A 21,617-nucleotide genomic window follows, 5' to 3' on the forward strand; every position below is an offset into this window, starting at 1 on the left:
AGAGAGGGAATGCAAGCATTAATTTAAATTAAATAATGTAATGTTAAAATTGTACAAGGCATTGGTGAGGCCAATTCTGGAGTATGGTGTACAATTTTGGTCGCCAAATTATAGGAAAGATGTCAACAAAATAGAGAGAGTACAGAGGAGATGTACTAGAATGTTGCCTGGGTTTCAGCACCTAAGTTACAGAGAAAGGTTGAACAAGTTAGGTCTTTATTCTTTGGAGCGCAGAAGGTTAAGGGGGGACTTGATAGAGGTCTTTAAAATGATGAGAGGGATAGACAGAGTTGACGTGGATAAGCTTTTTCCATTGAGATCAGGGAAGATTCAAACAAGAGGACATGATTTGAGAATGAAGGGACAAAAGTTTAGGGGTAACATGAGGGGGAACTTCTTTACTCAGAGTGGTAGCTGTGTGGAATAAGCTTCCAATGGAAGTGGTGGAGGCAGGTTCGATTTTATCATTTAAAAATAAATTGAATAGGTATATGGACAGGAAAGGAATGGAGGGTTATGGTCGATGGGACGAGGTTGAGAGTAAGTGTTCGGCACGGACTAGAAGGGCCGAGATGGCTTGTTTCCGTGCTGTAATTGTTATATGGTTATATTGTTATAAGTCAATATTCATACCACGGGGTTGTTAGCTGCCCAAGCGAAATATGAGGTGCTCAACTTTGACATTTCTACCCTGGGAGAAAGGTTCTGTCCACCCTATCTCTGCCTCGCATAATTTTATATACTTTTATATGCATCTCAACTGTTCTCTCTGCCCCACCCAAACCCTTTCTCTGAAACTTTGACGTTATTTTTAATCGTCCCCAGTTTTGTTATTTTTAAATCATTAGTTTTATTGCTCGCTGCACAGGTGCTCTTTCATCTGCTGAGTATTACCTGCATTTCCTGTTTGCACACCATTATGGACTGCCTCGTTAATTATATGTCATTCTATGCACTTTACCTCTTAAGTGCCTAATCATTTGGTGTAATTGCAATCGATACTCTGCAGTAACTTGTTCCGCAAGGTTGTGAGTCCACCTACATTCGTGCAAGAGCATGACACGATGTACATTGGCTGTGTATGTTTGGGCATTGAATGCAATGTAGTGGCTAGCTTTGCAGTGCAAGTCATTTGATCTTGTTCTTGCTGCAGATATCAGTGTTACATGAAGTAAAAAACATTTAGTATAGATTGAAATGCAATAACAATCATTTCCAGATACCTTTATCTCCCTGAGCTGATTGTCCCCACTTTGGCATGAGGTTGTTCTGTACCAGCCCGGGTTGCATGGTGGCACAGTGGTAGAGTTGCTGCCTTACAGCGCCAGAGACCCGGGTTCGATCTCGAATATGGGCGATGTCTGTACGGAGTTTGTGCCTTCTCCACGTGACCTGCGTTTTCTCCGGGATCTTTGGTTTCCTCCCACACTCCAAAGAATTACAGGTTTGTAGGTTAATTGGCTTTGTATAAAAAGTAAAATTGTCCCTTGTGTGTAGCGTAATGTTAGTGTGGGGGGATCGCTGGTCAGTACAGACTCGGTGGGCCGAAGGGCCTTCTTCCACGCTGTATCTCTAAATTAAACTAAACTAAATTAAACCAGATGTACACCAGATAAGATCATTCCCATGTAATGTTGCTTTTGGAGCATCGCCAGAGAAACTGGGACCTACCTGTGGATGGATGACTCCTAGTTAGTCACTCCTAGGTGACTAAGTTTGAACATTTTCACAGCATCTGGAACACGACTAATTTACTTTTCATGCAGGAAGGAACTGCAGATGTTGGTTTACACCAAAGACAGGCTCAAAAATCTGGAGTAACTGAGTGTGTCAGGCAGCATCTCTGGTGAAAAGAAATAGGTGACGTTTCAGATCAAGTCCTTTTTTCAGACGCTGAAGATTCTGTAGAAAGATCTCAACCCGAAGCGTCAGCTATTCCTTTTCTCCAGAGATGCTACTAACCTGCTGAGTTACTCCAGCTTTTTGTGACTATCAAGTTACTTTTACCTTTCTTCTAAACTTTACCGCACTGCTTAGCAATAACCACCTGTACATGTTGGATCTCAGACCTTGACACCTCCCTGCTACTTCCTGCCCAATTATAGTCAAACAGTCGTAGTCCTATTGGCCTATGCTCCAGCTACCATGCCCACATCTAACCACTCAAGTCCTGTGGACTTTTTCTAGGAGTTTCCTGACCTCATCACTCCAAATTGGCCAGCTTCCACCCCTCAACTGCCCTCAACCCTGACCAAGATCTGCTAAAATCCTTACTTGTTATCAGCCAGGTAGCAATTCCCCAACTAAGCCCGCCCTGACCTCAAGCACTAATAATCTGTCACCACACAAACTTAATTTCCACAAGGTTCTGTCTTAGCAGCTGGCCAAACCTCACATGAACAGATGATGTTTTGGGTCGAGACCCTGCCTCGGACTGATTCAGTCTGAAGTAGGGTCCTAACCCAAAATGCTGTTTGTCTACTCCCTCCATAGATGCTCCCTGACCCCTGAGTTCACCCAGCACTTTGAGATTTGGTCAAGATTCCAGTTTCTGCAGTTTCTTGTGTCTCCAAACCTCTCTTTGACCTTGATTGGGCCATCAACGTCACAACCTTCAGCTCACCCACAAGCCTCCTGGAACATCTAAAGTTTAATCCGGAGGCCTGGTCTATCAATCTTGAGTTGAGAGCCGGATGGATCTGGAAGTTCAAGTTACAAGATACAAGATACATTTATTTGTCACATGTACCAACTGGTACAGTGAAATGTGTGGTCACCATACAGCCATACAAATAATAAAGAGCACAGAACACGATAGTCTTTAACACAGACATCCCCACACAGCGGGATCAAAGTTTCCCACTGTGAGGGAAGGCTCCAAAATTTAGTCATCCTCCTCCTCCCCGAACCCCTCGCAGCGCCACCACGGGCGGCCTGATGTTCAGTCCCTCACGCCGGGATGATGGAACTCCGATGTCGGAATGGGAGAACCACCTCAACGGCTTGGGTTTCCGAATCGGCCACTTCCTACCGGAGTTCGCGGCTCCCAAAGTCCACAGGCCGCGCAGGTCGGAGATTCAATGCTGGCGGCCCTCGGTAAAGGGTCCCAGGATTCCTCGATGTTGGTCAGCGCCACCCGCGCTGGGAGCTCTCCAAACCCCAGCTCCGAGATGTTGAAGCAGCAGGCCCAGCACTCCGGAGCTTCAAACGGCGATCCAGGTAAGGCATCTGCCCGCTCCGCGGTGAATCCAGTGCTACACCGCCACTACTGAAGCTTGGTCCGGTCCCCGGCAGGAATTGCCGCGCCAATCTAGTTGGTAGGCCGTGAGGGGGGGGGGGGGGAGAGGACGCGACTCGGAGAATAGTCGCATCCTCGCCAGGAAGTGACTGGGAAACGGTTTCCCCCTTACACTACCTGTAAAGATGAGTCATAAACACACTGTGTCTTTACTACTATTTATTGATAATACACAAACGTTGCTGCCCTAGCTGTACGTGGTCTGTCACAGGAGCTAGAGAGAGATCAATGGGTGGGGAGGTTGCAATTATACTTCTGATATGGGGAGTGGTTAGTAGTGGTGAGGTCACTATATTAAAGGTACATGCACATGTCATCTACATCCTTCCCCTTGGAAACAAAAAGCAACACAGTGGTGACGGGGCGACCACGTCTCATACGCTACGAGCAGGTAAGCAAACAGTTAAACAAACAGTTGAGCAGCTCGCCATCTCTCCCCTCTGCAGGAAGAGCAGGGGCCGGAGCGGGAGCGGGTGACCGAACCGGGGACCCTGGAGGAGAAAGAGGAGGCGGAGGCCGAGGCGGGGATGCAGGCGCAGCAGCGGGTGGACGGGCAGGCGAAAGAGGGCTGGTAGGTGGAGAGCGGGGCTGGAAGAGCTGAGATGGCAGGGTCCGAGGCATGGGTGGGGCGGCAGGCAGTGTGGCGGACAACGGAGGGGAGAAAGGGTCGGCAGGCGGTGGTGGGGGTTCGTTGACAAGCCGCAGATGTTGGCGGGACCGGCTGTAGATGGTACCGTCGTGGTCAACAAGGTAGGACCGCGGCGAACCAGCATTACCGACGACGGTGGCAAGCTTGCAGTGACCGGAGGGGGACTGCATCCGGACGACTTGACCGGGGAACAGGCGCGGGAGGGGACGGCAGGACTTGTCGTGGGAGCGCTTTTGCACTTCGTGCTTGAGGGCAATGCGCTCCTGGACAGCAGCGGGCTGTAGAACAGAGGGCACGAGGGACCGCTGGGTCACAGGGAGTGGAGGTCTCGTAGTGCGAGACATCAGCCGCTGTGCTGGCGAGCCCAAGGCAGGGTCGCGGGAAATGTTTCGAAGATTGAGGAGGGCCAGGTAAAAGTCGGAGTTGGACAGTCTGCAATGCTCCAGCAAGTCCTTAGCACTGCGGACAGCGCGCTCCGCCAGGCCGTTGCTTTGCGGGTACTCTGGGCTGCTGGTGTAGTGTCGGAAGTTCCAGCTGGCAGCGAAACCCCGAAACTCAGCACTTATGAACTGGCTGCCATTGTCAGATTGGAGGCTCGCCGGGGAGCCGAAAGTGGCGAAGTGGCGGCGCAGCTTCCCGATGACGGCCGAAGAGGTGAGGGAGTGCAGCTGGTCGACCTCGAACCAGCTGGAATAAGAATCAACGAGGACCAGGAAGTGCTTGCCACGCCACTCGAAAATGTCAGTGGCGACAGCCATCCAGGGCAGTTCAGGGGCAGGCTGTTGCAGAAGCGGCTGGCGTTGCTGATGGGGAGCGAGGCTATTGCAGGTAGAGCAGGCGGAGACCCTCCCCTGGATGTCTTGGGCCATGCCGGGCCAGTAGAACTGACTCTGGGCGTGGGACAGAGTGGCCTCGGCCCCAGGATGACCGCGGTGGGCGGACTGAAAATAGTGGTCCCGCAGCGCAGTGGGCACAACCACCTTGTGTCCTTTCACCACCACGCCGTCGTGCAGCACGAGCTCGTCACGGACCAGGAAGTAGGGCATGGCACCGGCCGGCAAGGATGAACGTCGGTCTGGCCAGCCCTGCCGGATGATGTCGGCAAGCTGCTGCAGGGCAGGACCCTTGGCAGTGTTGCTGACCAGGGACTGCATCTGCTGTGAGGGTCCGCACCTGGTGGATATCACGGTGAATGGAGACCAAGCCGAGGTCCTGGCACGCCTGGGCACCCAGCAAGGTAATGTTGTCAGAGTCTAGCAGGTAAAAAGTGAGGGGCCGAGAGGCCTTCAGGACCTTGCAGTGCAGGGTTGCCTTTCCCCGTTTTGGAGGCGTGCGTTCGAATCCCACTTCTGACACCATGTAAAGATGAGTCATAAACACACTGTGTCTTTACTACTATTTATTGATAATACACAAACGTTGCTGCCCTAGCTGTACGTGGTCTGTCACAGGAGCTAGAGAGAGATCAATGGGTGGGGAGGTTGCAATTATACTTCTGATATGGGGAGTGGTTAGTAGTGGTGAAGTCACTATATTAAAGGTACATGTACATGTCATCTACACTACCCCCCTCCCCCACATAGAAAAACTAAAGAATCCTCCAAATCACACTTTTAATACAGACTAAAAATTTAAAAAAGATTGAAAACCAGACAGACTGTAGGCAGAGGCTGCCATCATTGCAGCGCCCCTAGTGGATTACTTAATAATCTGTGATTATAAAAAATAATCGTCAGTTGTCTTGAGACTTTAGACTTTAGAGATACAGGGTGGAAGGTGAGAAAATATGAAATACGAAGGAAATTTAGCTGATAATATAAAAGGGTTTCTTCAGTTATATAAAGAGTAAGACAAGGGTGCTTACTGGAGACCACGGGAAAATAATGCTGGAGAAGGGATAAAAGGGAATAAAGAAATGGCAGGTACACAAAAATGCTGGAGAAACTCAGCGGGTGCAGCAGCATCTATGGAGCGAAGGAAATAGGCAACGTTTCAGGCCGAAACCCTTCTTCAGACTGAAGAAATGGCAAATGAATTGAATAACTCGTTTGCATCAGTCTTCACAGTGGAAGACACCAGCAATGAGCCTGAAATTCAAGAGAGTCGGGGGTGGAGTGACTATTACCAGGGAGTGTAATAAGGAGTGTAATTACTTTGAAAACCTGTCTTTGAGGAATTTCACTTCATCACAACTTGTACTTGGAATTTACCTTCCTGGTGGTGATGTGTAGGGATGTTCAAAGCTCAAGCCACGTGATGTACACGCCCAATTCCCTGACAGATTAAAACTGCCTCAACTCACCCCACCCCTGTCATCTTATTTCTGTGCAGTAATAAATTATTCTGAGGAGGCATCTGTTGTTTCATTTAGACATTCTATGTGTGGCAGTCAGTCTCGGTGACCAAAAGAGTCTTATCGTTTCTTGAACACCTCCAATTAAACTGCTCTCTCATCCCTTGTCATCTATCTGTCACCTATCCCTTCTCTCTCCCCAACCCCTGGAATACCTGGCATTAAGCGGGAATCTTAGCGTCTCCTCCCTTCCTGCCAATGTCTCCACAATGCAGGAATATTTCAGTGGTTCAAAGGAGAATCAAGAGACTGCCAAATGTCTCTGACTATTTGGACTATCCTCGAATGAATGAATGATACTTTATTGTCCCATGGAGCTGGGGTACCCAGGTACAGTGAAATGCTTTGTTTGCATACAATCTCGGCAGTACACAAATGTTGCCATGTGTTGGTGCCGACAAAGTTGCAAAGGTTCACCGGACAGTCCGATCTACCGCCTGCCATCCCCTCCCTCCCATCCTTCCGCCCCCCCTCCCATCCTTCCGCCCACCCTGCCAGTTCCCCCTTCATTATCGACGCCCCCCCCCCCCACACCATGTCCCCCTTTGGGTCTCCGCACACCGGGTCCCCTGTGTTCTCGGCAGCTCTGTGCCGGGTCCCCTCACTGCTCTGGCCCTCTGCCCCTCCTCACTCTCCGCTCCTCCTCGCTCTCGCCGGCACAGTTCCTGTCGACGCCGGCGGCCCGGGCCCGATCCGGGGCCCACGGTGGGCGAGCCGGGCCTACTGGGCAGGCCCTCGGTCCACCGTGGACTGGTTCTCAGTTTGCAAGCCCTCTCTATATGAAACAATCATGGCCCACAACAGAAGAATATACAACACATAAAATGAAATAAAATCAAATAAATTACTTTAAGCCTAGTTAAAGTCTGTTTATTGACAAGTTGTTACACTGTGGGGACTAAAAATGCTCGTATAAAGTGATACTTTGGTGATAAGAATGCAATACATAAACACTTCATTGCTATTGGTTTTGATGAAAATTAGTTAATTGTCATTGATTTTTTATTCATACACTCAAAATCTGATCACTGGAGTTTTGTGAAATGATGACGTTTACTGAAGTTTACTGATTCCCCCATTAAATCAGTCATAAAATATTCTGCCATTCAAAAGAAATGCTTTCCTTTTCTGCGTGGCTCCTAGTTTGGTTTTATGCATCCTACTTTTTTCTTAAAAGATGTAAAAAGTGAAACACCGAACATGTTTATATATGAATGTATATTATATTCATATATAATACCCAACACATCACCGGTTCCTCACTCCCCTCCATTGAGTCTGTCCAAAGCAAGCGTTATCTGCGAAGGGCGCTCAGCATCGTCAAGGACTGCTCTCACCCCAACCACAGACTGTTTACCCTCCTACTATCCGGGAGGCGCTACAGGTCTCTCCGCTGCCGGACCAGCAGGTCCAGGAACAGCTTCTTCCCTGCGACTGTTACATTACTCAACACTGTACCTCGATGATTGCCAATCACCCATCCCCCCCCACAACCCCCCCAACCCCCCGGACACTCCTTCCACCAGGAAAAAATAATAATTGCACTACTATGACTGTATGCACGTAAATATATTTATTTATTGCTCATATCCTATGTCGCTCTTCTAGGGAGATGCTAACTGCATTTTGTTGTCTCTGTACAGTACACTGCACAATGACAATAAAGTTTGAATCTGAATCTGAACCTGAATGTGCAGGAAAGATTTGCAGATGCTGCTTTAAATCGAAGATAGAAACAAAATGCTGGAGTAACTCAGCAGGACAGGCAGCCTCTCTGGAGAGCAGGAATTTCTTTTTGTAAACTAACATCTGCAGTTCCTCATGCCACCATAAACATATGACAGTCGTTAAGACGAGGAAGGTGTGACTAGAAGCTGAGGCAACCAGCACAAGAAATTCAAAGGAAGCTTTAATAAGAAACAAATAAGAAGAAGAATTTGAGGTGCAGGATGTATATATAGAGCATAAACAATGGCAAAAATGTGATGGCTTAAGCAACCTGTTGGTGTGTTATAAATTACTTGTACTAGTTGTGACTTCAGCTGTGTGGAATGTGCCGAATGTTGCGTAGGGGAACAATTCCGCGTAATTTCCCTTCCTGCCTCGGGATTTCTCGGATTACAGGAAATGCAGGGAACTATGCAGCAGGGTTGCATGTCAATGTCGGGCTACTGGCATTGCAATGATAAAGGTTAGCTCTTCACTAAGTGCTGCTAATGCTCAGTTGTGCAGTAGTGTTGCGTTGGAGGAGCTCTGCAAATGCATTTCTTCATTGGGGAGTCGAAGGGTTAAGGGGAGGGAATGGAAAAGTAATATTGAGGTCAAGGATGGATCAGCCATGATCTTACTACATGATGAAGTATACTCAGGGAACTGCAGGTGTTGGTTTAAATGTAAGCCAGACAAAATGCTGGAGTAACTCAACGGGTCAGGCAGCATCTCTGGAGAAAAGGAATGGGTGACGTTTCAGATCGAGACCCTTCTTCAGGTCTCGACCCGAAACATCACCTAGTCCTTTTCTCCAGAGATGCTGCCTGACCCGTTGAGTTACTCCAGCTCTTTGTGTCTGTCTGCAGTATCTAACCTATCTATGCACACATTTGCTAGAAAGATAATGAACACCATATTCAGTAATAAGCTATCTACATGTTAACAAGCACATATAAACTAAGCATGTGGATGCCAGTATATCATTAGAGTTATCAAGTGGGCACATCTCTTCACTTCAATCACTGATTGAGAAACAGATTGTAGACTATAAAAGATATGATTCATTGCAAGGCCTGATTTCAGCTCATCCTTGGTGAACGATCTCTGGTACACCAGGCTGGTACCCTATTCAGCAGCATCATGCTGTCCACTGATCTGCACCAGGACACCACCATTCACCTCATCCTGTCTCTGAATCCGCGCTGCTGTTAATCTGAATCTGAATCGCCGCTGCTGTTGGTGTCAATATGCAGGGGTTTGGGTACTTTGGAAATGGCAGGCATCTGTGGGAAACTGGGCTTCACTGATAGTGACAATACATTGCAAGGTGCTGGAGACCCATGTGACCTAGTTGGCTCCAGTAAGTCTGGACCTCTGAAGAAGCCCCGGGAAGCTTCTGCCCATTTGACCCACCTGTCGCCACTAAGTCTTGGTTCCTAAAATGGTTTCTGTTATGTTTCAGTATACTGACGCTTAATGTATAGGGGTATATGGGTATACAAGGGTGGGTCATTCGTTAGGGCATGTCGATTGTCTTTCCTTCTGTTCTCTTTGCGCGAGGCTGCTGAGGGCTCAAGTGAGTGGATCCGAGGCAGGCCCCGTGGTGCTGTGTACAAATAAAGAATATGTATACAAAATGTATACAATATGTATACACAATATGTATATAAAAAATGTATACAAATATGTATACAAATAAAGAAGGGTTTGGACTCCAGTGTTCGACTCAGTGGTTTACTGAACCAGACGAGGGAAAGAGTATTAGATCCGGAATCAACATTGGCAGACCAATTTCCCACCGGCGATGAATAAAGTTCTATTGTATCGTATCGTATCTGATCCAATTTACAGGTTTTCTGCCAGTGCGATGCTGATCACCCACATGTTAGATCATAAGATCATAGGTGATAGGAGTAGAATTAGGTCATTCAGCTCATCACGTTTACTCCGCCATTCAATCATGGCTGATCGATCTCTCCCTCCTGATCCCATTTTTGTGCCTTCTCCCCATAACCCCTGACACCGTACTAATCAATGAGAATGAGAAACAGTAAATTTCCATGCATTGGATCACAAAATAAACAGACTGTACACCAAGCATGAAACTTTGAAAAGAAACATTTCCCAAATGAAAGGCCAGAAAGAGACAATACCATCAATTTAGAAGCTACATACTTATTCGCAATGGACTTTAAAGCAGAAACAGAAGCAGACTTTGTGTGCAGGAAGGAACTGCAGTTGCTGGTTTAAATTGAAGATAGACACAAAATGCTGGAGTAACTCAGCAGGACAGGCAGCCTCTCTGGAGAGCAGGAATTTCTTTTTGTAAACTAACATCTGCAGTTCCTCATGCCACCATAAACATATGACAGTCGTTAAGACGAGGAAGGTGTGACTAGAAGCTGAGGCAACCAGCACAAGAAATTCAAAGGAAGCTTTAATAAGAAACAAATAAGAAGAAGAATTTGAGGTGCAGGATGTATATATAGAGCATAAACAATGGCAAAAATGTGATGGCTTAAGCAACCTGTTGGTGTGTTATAAATTACTTGTACTAGTTGTGACTTCAGCTGTGTGGAATGTGCCGAATGTTGCGTAGGGGAACAATTCCGCGTAATTTCCCTTCCTGCCTCGGGATTTCTCGGATTACAGGAAATGCAGGGAACTATGCAGCAGGGTTGCATGTCAATGTCGGGCTACTGGCATTGCAATGATAAAGGTTAGCTCTTCACTAAGTGCTGCTAATGCTCAGTTGTGCAGTAGTGCTGCGTTGGAGGAGCTCTGCAAATGCATTTCTTCATTGGGGAGTCGAAGGGTTAAGGGGAGGGAATGGAAAAGTAATATTGAGGTCAAGGATGGATCAGCCATGATCTTACTACATGATGAAGTATACTCAGGGAACTGCAGGTGCTGGTTTAAATGTAAGCCAGACAAAATGCTGGAGTAACTCAACGGGTCAGGCAGCATCTCTGGAGAAAAGGAATGGGTGACGTTTCAGATCGAGACCCTTCTTCAGGTCTCGACCCGAAACATCACCTAGTCCTTTTCTCCAGAGATGCTGCCTGACCCGTTGAGTTACTCCAGCTCTTTGTGTCTGTCTGCAGTATCTAACCTATCTATGCACACATTTGCTAGAAAGATAATGAACACCATATTCAGTAATAAGCTATCTACATGTTAACAAGCACATATAAACTAAGCATGTGGATGCCAGTATATCATTAGAGTTATCAAGTGGGCACATCTCTTCACTTCAATCACTGATTGAGAAACAGATTGTAGACTATAAAAGATATGATTCATTGCAAGGCCTGATTTCAGCTCATCCTTGGTGAACGATCTCTGGTACACCAGGCTGGTACCCTATTCAGCAGCATCATGCTGTCCACTGATCTGCACCAGGACACCACCATTCACCTCATCCTGTCTCTGAATCCGCGCTGCTGTTAATCTGAATCTGAATCGCCGCTGCTGTTGGTGTCAATATGCAGGGGTTTGGGTACTTTGGAAATGGCAGGCATCTGTGGGAAACTGGGCTTCACTGATAGTGACAATACATTGCAAGGTGCTGGAGACCCATGTGACCTAGTTGGCTCCAGTAAGTCTGGACCTCTGAAGAAGCCCCGGGAAGCTTCTGCCCATTTGACCCACCTGTCGCCACTAAGTCTTGGTTCCTAAAATGGTTTCTGTTATGTTTCAGTATACTGATGCTTAATGTATAGGGGTATATGGGTATACAAGGGTGGGTCATTCGTTAGGGCATGTCGATTGTCTTTCCTTCTGTTCTCTTTGCGCGAGGCTGCTGAGGGCTCAAGTGAGTGGATCCGAGGCAGGCCCCGTGGTGCTGTGTACAAATAAAGAATATGTATACAAAATGTATACAATATGTATACACAATATGTATATAAAAAATGTATACAAATATGTAAACAAATAAAGAAGGGTTTGGACTCCAGTGTTCGACTCAGTGGTTTACTGAACCAGACGAGGGAAAGAGTATTAGATCCGGAATCAACATTGGCAGACCAATTTCCCACCGGCGATGAATAAAGTTCTATTGTATCGTATCGTATCTGATCCAATTTACAGGTTTTCTGCCAGTGCGATGCTGATCACCCACATGTTAGATCATAAGATCATAGGTGATAGGAGTAGAATTAGGTCATTCAGCTCATCACATCTACTCCGCCATTCAATCATGGCTGATCGATCTCTCCCTCCTGATCCCATTTTTGTGCCTTCTCCCCATAACCCCTGACACCGTACTAATCAATGAGAATGAGAAACAGTAAATTTCCATGCATTGGATCACAAAATAAACAGACTGTACACCAAGCATGAAACTTTGAAAAGAAACATTTCCCAAATGAAAGGCCAGAAAGAGACAATACCATCAATTTAGAAGCTACATACTTATTCGCAATGGACTTTAAAGCAGAAACAGAAGCAGACTTTGTGTGCAGGAAGGAACTGCAGATGCTGGTTTAAATTGAAGATAGACACAAAATGCTGGAGTAACTCAGCGGGACAGGTAGCATCTCTGGAGAGAAGAAATGGGTGGATAGGAACTGCAGAGTTTTCCAGTTAGACTGGAAGTGGGCATTATGAAGCCAACATGTAACATGTTTCTGGTGCTTTCCCGACAGTTCTTGCTTAGTCGATCACTAGGTTTCATATCTTGCCATAACAAAAGTTTCTCATTGTACCTCGGTACATGTGATAATAAACTAAACTCAGCTGGATTGGACTGTGGCTGGATTTTTACCGTTGATAATGTAATGTTACCTTAACTACATCAATAAATAGAAGCCGTTTTCTTTTAGGGAACAATTTTTATTCGTAGATCATCAATATTTTGCTAAAGTTGACAAAGACGCCTTGGCCTGGTTTGCTGCATGGAAAAAAACAAAGGAAATAATCGGTCAGAACCATTCATTTCAGAACAAAACATAATTGTAGTTGATAAGATTTTCATAAAGCAGAATTGCCTTTCTTATGCTGACGCACCACGGACAAGCTAAAGTTTGTGCCATGTTTCTTTTAATTCCATAATTAATCTTCAGAAGATAACATGGTAATTCAACTGAAGAGGCAACGGAGAGAAATTGCCAAGTAAATTACAGAGATGTTTCAACACAGATATGTGACAGCATGAGGTGCAGTTGATATACCTTCTGCCTCACAAATCCAGCGACCTAACCAGTCCTGCCCTCTAGTATTACCAGTGTGGAGTCTGCACGCTCCCTGCAACTGGGAGGGTTTCGTTCAGGTGCTCTGGCTTCCGTTCACATCCTAAAAATCTGTGGTCGATACAATAATTGCCTCCAGTGTGTAGGTGACTTGGTGGTGTCTGGAACACGCTGCCAGAGATGGTGATGGAGGCAGATATGATAGTGGCATTTAAGAAGCTTTTAGATAGACACATGTAGGGAATGGAGAGATATGGATCAAATGCAGGTAGAGGAGATGACTTCAACGGCATCATGTTTGGCACAAACATTGTGGGCTGAAGGGACTGTCCCTGTCCTATAATGTTCCATGTTCTAAGTCCAGGATCTTTCATCAGAACAGGGAGAGGGATAAAACACATTTGTTTTCATTTACAGAGAAGATGCAGGAAGGATGTGTAGAATAAAAGGGAATACTTCTAACAGGGTGAGATTAAATATATTAGTGTCGGAAGGAACTGCAATTGCTGGTTTACACCGAAGATAGACACAACATGCTGGAGTGACTCAGCGGAACAGGCAGCATGTCTTGAGAGAAGAAATGGGTGATGTTTCAAGTCTAGACTCTTCTTCAGACTGAAAATCAGGGGAGCGGGAAACGAGAGATATGGAAGGATATTGTGTGAAATATATGTGATAATTAGAGGCAGATAATGCTTTTTTGCTTTCCAAATAGCAGTGCTGTGGGCATGACTGTACTTGCTCATCAATGTCAACAGCAAGTGAACCGATCAGGTATTTTTAAGCAATATTTAGGCACGTTTCAGGTTTCCTTCAGATTCAATCTTTCAAAATGGTTTGTCCACCATCAAGTGATCAGTTTCTGAAGCACAGGGGTTTTCTGAGTGCTGGTAATGTGTTAATATTATTATTACAGGAAGACCTCAATGAATACCTGTCTGTCTCTTCATCTTTTTATTTTTATTTTAGTTAGTTAAGTGTTTTGTTTGGAGGTCTAGACTTTTTTTATGTGGGGGGTGGGGGGGGGAGGGGGAGGGGGAAACTACCTTTCAGGGTCCCTACCTGGTCGGAGTGGCGGCTTTTCTCCGGGCTGCAGCTTTGACCCGTCCTCGCGGCCTACCAGCGGGCCTGGAGCGGCGTTTCCTGTCGGGGACTGCCCAGAACCTCGGCTTCGGCGGCGGCACAGCGCTGGAGCGCTATCGCGGAGCGGGCGATGCCTTGCCCGGGTCTCCGCGCTGGAACTCCGGTGAGCTGAGATCGCCGGGTAAAACATTGCGGAGCTGCGGGACTGTGGAGCGACCAGCTGCGGGCGGCGGCGCTGAACTTAACATCGGGAGCCTGGGATCTCTAGATGAGATCGCCAGTTGCGGAGCTCCAACCGGCGCGGCCTTGTTGGCTTCGGAAGCCGCGGCCTCCAATGCGGAAGCAGCCGTTCCAGGGTTCCCAGGCCGCTGGGAGGACTCTACCAACGCCGGCGAGAACAGCCTGGAACATCGGGCCTCCCTAGAGGCAACTGTGGAGGCCTCAATGGGCCCGACTATGGGTGAACTGGGGTTGGGAAGCCACTCTGGGGGGATGTTCTTTGTGTTTAAGACTTTCATTGGTGTTATGTCTGTATTCTTTTTTTGTGTGCTGCAAAATGGCAAAAAGCATTTCACTTCACTACACTTGGGTGTATGTGAATGTGACTAATAAAATACCTTTAATAGTACCTTCTCACCATGGTAGTTTCTCTGAAGATAGACACAAAAAGCTGGAGTAACTCAGCGGGCCAGGCAGCATCTCTGGAGAAAAGGAATAGGTGACGTTTTAGGTTGGGACCCTTCTTCAGACTCTGCCTGAGATGCTGCCTGACCCACTGAGTTTCTCCAGCATTTTGTATCTATCATCGGTGTAAATCATCATCTGCAGTTCCTTCCTACAGTAGTTTCTCTTCAGTTTAGATGCATGTAAGATGCATGTTATTTCAGTGGGTTTTTTTGATTGGGTGAACAGGGTACATATGGATAGGACAGGTTTAGACGGATATGGGCCAAACGCAGGCAAGTGGGACTAGTGTAGATGGGGCACGTTGGCCGGTGTGGGCAAGTTGAACAGAAGGGCCTATTGGACTCTGAATGATTCTGAATAATCAGGTAAAAAAAACTTATTCATGAATATCTTCATATTACCTTGAGTTTTATAGCTTTTTCTGGATAGTACTGGTTTGTTAAAAGAATGATTTGTTCATTGGACTGATTAATTTTAATTCTAGTGAAAGATATAATTGTCACAAAACTATAGCAATGGAAACCAGAGGACACAGCATTGTCTCATCTCTGTGAGTTACCCCAGTTACTATTGGAAATTAGATGGAAATCTGTGACTTAGTTGGCATTCTTTCCAATTTTACAATCATGGTAGATGTTTTATTTTACTTCGGAGTCACGTGAGTGACTACGTGAAGAACCCGCTCAGCACACATGCGCGGCATTACGTTCAGCAGAGCAACAGCGGCGCATCGGGAGTCAGGCGCTCCCGCTACGGGGTGAAAGAACGGACCGTCAGGTAAGCTCTGAGGTCGGGTTTTTCTTTCACAGGGAGCCTTCTGCTGTCAGGCAGAGAAGAAAGGCTCTAGAACAAACCTGTCCTCCGCTCGACTCCACGGAGGAGCGTTCCATCTGGGGGGGGGGGGCAGCAACAAGGCGGTAGGACCACTTACCCGGCGCTCCGCTATCCCCCGACACCGCGCTGGAAGCAAGCCACGGAAGAGGTGTCCGACCAGTGGCTTCGACTTGTCGAACGGGGACGTCTCTCCACCCGCACGGGGGGGAAAGACAGCCGCCTGAAAAGACCTGTTCCCCGCTCGACTCCACGGAGGAGCGTTCCATCTGGGGGGGGGCAGAAACAAGGCGGTAGGACCGCTTACCGGGTGCTCCGCTATTCCCCGACACCGCGTCCGAGCCCAGCCCGCTAGCGCCTAAGCAGCGGGCTGGAAGTAAAGCCACGGAAGAGGCGTCCGGCCGGTGGCTTCCGACTTGTCGGACAGGGACATCTCTCCACCGGCCCGAGGGAGAGACAGCCGCCTGAGCCGCTGGAGCGGCTCCTGGAGCAGGAGTTCCAGCGAGACACGCTTCGTGAGGGGCGCTCTCGCATGGGAGAGTTCAGGCACTCCCTCCACAGTGTCTTCTGCACTGTCCATTGCTTCCTCCTTACCCGAGGGTAGCTTTGGTGACCAGGACTGGGCTGGTCAAGAAGATGGCTGAAGATCTCGGGAGTATGCAAGGGGTGCAGGAACAGGAAGAGCCACTAGGTGTGGTGGACTGCTACGTGGCAACCCCACGTGCAGGAGGCCGTTAAAGGCCAAACCAGCGGCCAGCATTAACTACCTCTCCAACAGGCCCCTACAGGAGAGGTGGTCAATAAGGCTTTAGGAAACTGCAGCGGATCCTCAGGCTCCTGACGTCAGCCATCACATCGTTTGCTCGTTCCGTGGACAAATATGGAGATGACCACAACCTTCGTAAACAAATCATAAAACCTGCCATAAAATCCTAAATTTGCGGGGTTTTGCATACCCCAACCACTGAGCCAGACCCACTGCTCTTTGGCAAAAACCTCACAAAGCATATGAAGGATATGGAAGAGGCTTTAAAATACCTTCGGTCTCATGAGGGCAGGCCAGGGACGAGCAAACCAAAAACAATAATTCCTAAGCAGCAGCACCGCATCGCGTCCATCAGTCGACGTATACCATATGGGACTGGTGTAAAGCTCGGGGTCCGCATTCTATCCCCGGAAGTCTTTTTTAGGCCAGGGCCTTTTTTCCCCATGGAAAATGCGCCACCCCCCAACATCACCGCCACGTCAAACGACGTGCAAGACTCGTTGGACCAGCAGGAAACAGAAGAAATACCCATAACCATGGAGGTAGGTGGGTCTGGTTCCTACCAGCATATAGAAAATAGGGGCTTAATACTAACAGGGGGGAGATTACACCTGTTTTAAGAAGCACGGGAGTCTATCACGAGTGATCAGTATATACTCAATGGCATTAGTGGATATAAAATACAATTCATACTAGAAAAATTGCCACCAGTTCTAAATTCACCCCAGAGGGTATTTTCCCTCTCCGTTAGAGAAACGAGAGGGACAAGCTGAACTGGTGAGACTAATTACAAAGGGTATCATGGGAAAACATGAACCCTTGGAATTCGTATCAAATATATTCACTAAACCCAAAAAAGATGGTGTATGTCGCATCATCATTGACTTAACTTCACTAAATATGTTTGTTAAGTATATACATTTCAAAATGGAAACGGTTGTTACTGCCAAACAACTAATTTCCAAAGGATACTTCATGGCAAGCATTGATCTTAAAGATGTTTACTATTTAGTACCATTCACAAGGATCATCGCAGATACCTGAAATTTACCTGGATGGGGCAGCTATGGCAGTTTAAAGCGTTACCCAATGGATTCACATCAGCCATAGATTATTCACCAAGATACCAAAACCAGAGCTGACAATATTCAGAAGACAAAAACATATTGTCATGGCATATCTTGATGATATCTTAAATAATAGGCAAGACCATGGAATTGACTATGATAGCTGTATCAGCTACCAAACAGTTGTTCGAAACCCTGGGATTGTCTTACATCCAGATAAATCTAAGTTGAAGCCATCCACAATCATGGACTACTTGGGCTTCACAATTAATTCAGTCTACGTGACTGTAACATTGCCAAGAGACAAAACAGTTGAATTGGCACAATCATGCAACAATTTAATGATTCGGACCTTTGCACTGTCAAAACTTACAAAGAGCAAAGGTACAGGCACCAAAACGACACACAGGTCATTATGATCGTGTCATAAAGTTACCCACTGAAGCAATATCAGAACAACAGTGGTGGGCAAAAAACGTTTGGCATAGTTTCAGCCTTATTATCATCACTAACCCTTGTTAGTTATCCAAACAGATGCCAGTGCTCAAGGCTGGGGAGCAACTAACTCTATATCCAGCACAAGTAGTAGATGGACTAACCGAGAGTCATCGTTACCACTTACACTGGGCATTAATTATCTAGAGATGTTGGGTGACTTTTATGGTTAAAAGCATATGCACAAATATGCAACACTTGCATGTACAGTTACAAATAGATAATACTACGGTGGTGGCCTACATTAACCATATAGGCGGCATAAAATCGGTATCATGCGACATGTTGGTCAACACAATTTGGCAATGGTGTGTTGAAAGACATATTTGGCTATCAGCAACTTACCTACCAGGTAAGCTAAATACAGTGGCAGACACCAGGTCACGTAAATTTAATGACAACATCGAATGGATGTTAAACCCCAAAATATTTGCAAAAGTTATCAAGCAATATGGCACGCCAGATATCGATTTATTTGCATCAAGGCTAAATTACCAGGTACCTATGTATGTCGCTTGGGAACCAGACCCTGAGGCAGCAGCAGTAGATACGTTCGCGCTGGATTGGGGAAATTCTTCTTCTATGCATTTTCTCCCTACTGCCTCATCAGTTGGGGACTACGTACAATACAAATGGACTCTGCTTCAGGTATTTTGATAGTACCCGACTGGCCTACGCAGCCATGGTTCCCAATACTCCATGACATGGTTGTTGAAACTCCGATGGTATTCCCCAGTGACCCAGAGTTATTAACACCCAATGTCGGGCACAAGCCACCCGTGCCATGAACAAATCAAACTCCTGGGTTGCAGATTCTGCACAAACCACTTCTGGGACTGGGATTATCAGAACAAACCGTCGACACCATGTCAGCATCCCTCCGAACATCCACTAAAAACAGCACTTGTCCAGCATCAAAAAATGGGAGAAGTACTGCTTGGATACAGGGACCACCTACTCAACCGCTACAGTTACCAACGTACTGAAATTCCTGGCGAACCTTCACCACGATGAAGGACTCAGCTACAGAGCCATCAACACAGCTAGAAGTGCCCTGCCTGTCTATTTAAAACCAGCTCCAGGACAACAGGCCATGGGGTCCCACCCGCTGGTGGTCAAACTAATGAAGGGTATTTACAACTCTAACCCCCTAGACCAAGGTGCACCCATACATGGGATGTCAGTGTGGTCCTGACATATCTCAGGGGATAGCCACCAGCCAGATCCCTCAACCTGGAACAATCTATGCTCAAAACACTCATGTTGATGGCACTTGTATCTGCACAGAGGGTCCAGTCACTACACCTATTGCGACTGGACAGCATGCTCACAGCTCCAGACCAGATCTCTGTCGTTATCCAGAGACTGATCAAACAGAGCAGACCAGGATCACCTAATCCAGTCGTGGAATTCCGGGCTTACCCGCCAGAACCACGGTTATGTGCCATGACCCACCTACTATCCTACATAGTCACAACCAAAATATTCGAGGGAGATGAAAAGCCTTGTGGGTCAGTCTTAAAAAACCTTATGGTCGGGTGACGAGCCAAACCATTTCGAAATGGCTCAAGCAGGTGGGATAAACACTAACATGTACAAATTTTATTCCACCAGGGCAGCATCCACGTCGACGGCTAAAAGAATGGACGTGCCTATAGACCACATCCTGGCTACAGCAGGATGGTCGGGGGAAAGACCGTTCAGAAATTTTATAATAAGCCGTTGGCAAAACCTGTTTTAGTTGCAGGAAAGATTTTACAGACTGCAAATATTTAATTTAAGCCCAGGGGAGCAATTTAATTTCTTTGTTGTTATTGTTAAAAAATACCATTGTGTTTTTCTACAAACAGATTCATTGGTTGATTACGATAACACACTTCCTCCCTCAAGGACTTCGGCAGTGCGTGAAATAATACCTGTTACACGGTTTGAAATCACAGAGCTTTGAAGTCTTCACGTAGTCACTCACGTGACTCCGAAGTAAAACAGTAAGATTAAACGAGAACTTACCAGTTTGAAGTTTGATCTGTATTTTATGAGGAGTTACGATGAGGGATTACGTGCCCTCCGCTCCCACCCTCATTAATATGGGTCAAAATGTTAAACTGATGTCTCCTTTTCTTTACTATGTTTACTTCAATAACTGTGTCTATCTGTGATTCCACATGGCTGCTTTGAAGTATGCCGCGCATGCGTGCTGAGCGGGTTCTTCACGTAATCCCTCATCGTAACTCCTCATAAAATACAGATCAAACTTCAAACTGGTAAGTTCTCGTTTAATCTTACTATTTTAGTTTATAGTTTAGTTTAGAGATACAGCTCAGAAACAGGCCGTTCAGCCCACCGAGTCCCTGCTGACCAGCGATTCCCGCAAACTAACACTATCGTAAACACATACTAGGAGCGATTGGAGTCTTTGGAGTGTGGGTGGAAACCGGAGCACAAGGAGAAAATCCACGCAGGTCACGGGGAGAATGTACAAACTCCATACAGACAGCACCCGTAGATAGGATCGAACCCGGGTCTCTGGCACTGTACACTCTACCTTTCTAAACACACATTAGCTGTAGTTGCCCCATCACTGCAGTGTGTAAAGTTCAACAGCACTTCATTGTCTATGGAGTAATTTGGTCGGTTTTGAAGCTGTGAAATATTTCACGGAATTTAATGATTATGAATACAGTTCATGGCACAGTGAAGACCAGAGAGATTTTTTTAGCACTGAGCAAGTGATAAGTCTAGTAAAACCCAGTGGTTGCAGGAAACATACATTGAAATCCAGTTATTAAAAATATCCTGTTTGGCAAAAGAAAGTGAAAAAGTTAAAAATCACAACGCATTTATATTCGAGGTCAGAGTCTGAAACCATCCCAATGGCTGCTCTTTGTCTTCTGCAGAGATATAATGCAACACAGATAGACACAAAATGCTGCAGTAACTCAGACGACCTGGAGAAAAAGGATAGGTGACATTTCAGGTCAGAACCCTTCTTCAGACTGAAAATATTGGGTGGGGGGTGAGCGGGGGGGAATAAACTGCAGGGGAAAAAAGGCCCAAATAAATCTGGGCCAGCAATTGCTGACTTCAGGAAGGGTGGAGTCCATAATGGCCCATTGTTGGCTGGGGAAGGTGAGGTAACAAGAGGGATACAAGGATGCGAACAGTGGAACTGGTAGGATGACTAGGGTGGGGGAGAGGTGGAAAGAAAGGGGCGGAAGGGGTGGGAATGTATGAGTTCCTTGAAATGAGAGAAATCAACGTTCAAAGGCCACATTCCTGTAATGTTCTATGTTCTAGGTCCAGGACCTTTCACCAGAACTGTGAGAGGGATGATGGAAGGTTGTTTTTCAGACTGGAGGCCTCAGGCTAGTGAAGTGCCTCAGGTTCAGTGCTGGGTCCATTGCTGTTGGTCATCTATATCAATGATTTGGATGAGAACGGACAAGGCATGATTGGCAAGTTTGCAGATGACACAAAAGTGGGTGGTAT

The 21,617-nt window shown here is 46.6% G+C and overlaps 1 protein-coding gene across 1 annotated transcript in view; it reads right to left on the bottom strand.

Moving 5' to 3' along the window:
* Positions 1-12,227: 12,227 nt before the first annotated feature.
* Positions 12,228-21,617, bottom strand: part of LOC116988613 — a 57,185-nt gene continuing 47,795 nt past the window's right edge. Inside the window, exon 9 of the mRNA XM_033045486.1 lies at positions 12,228-12,901. Within this exon, the coding sequence (XP_032901377.1) occupies positions 12,844-12,901 (58 nt within the window). The 3' untranslated portion in view covers positions 12,228-12,843. The remainder of the gene's footprint in view (positions 12,902-21,617) is intronic.

The sequence above is a fragment of the Amblyraja radiata genome, chromosome 27, assembly GCF_010909765.2.
Source record: "Amblyraja radiata isolate CabotCenter1 chromosome 27, sAmbRad1.1.pri, whole genome shotgun sequence".
Lineage (NCBI taxonomy): Eukaryota > Metazoa > Chordata > Chondrichthyes > Rajiformes > Rajidae > Amblyraja > Amblyraja radiata.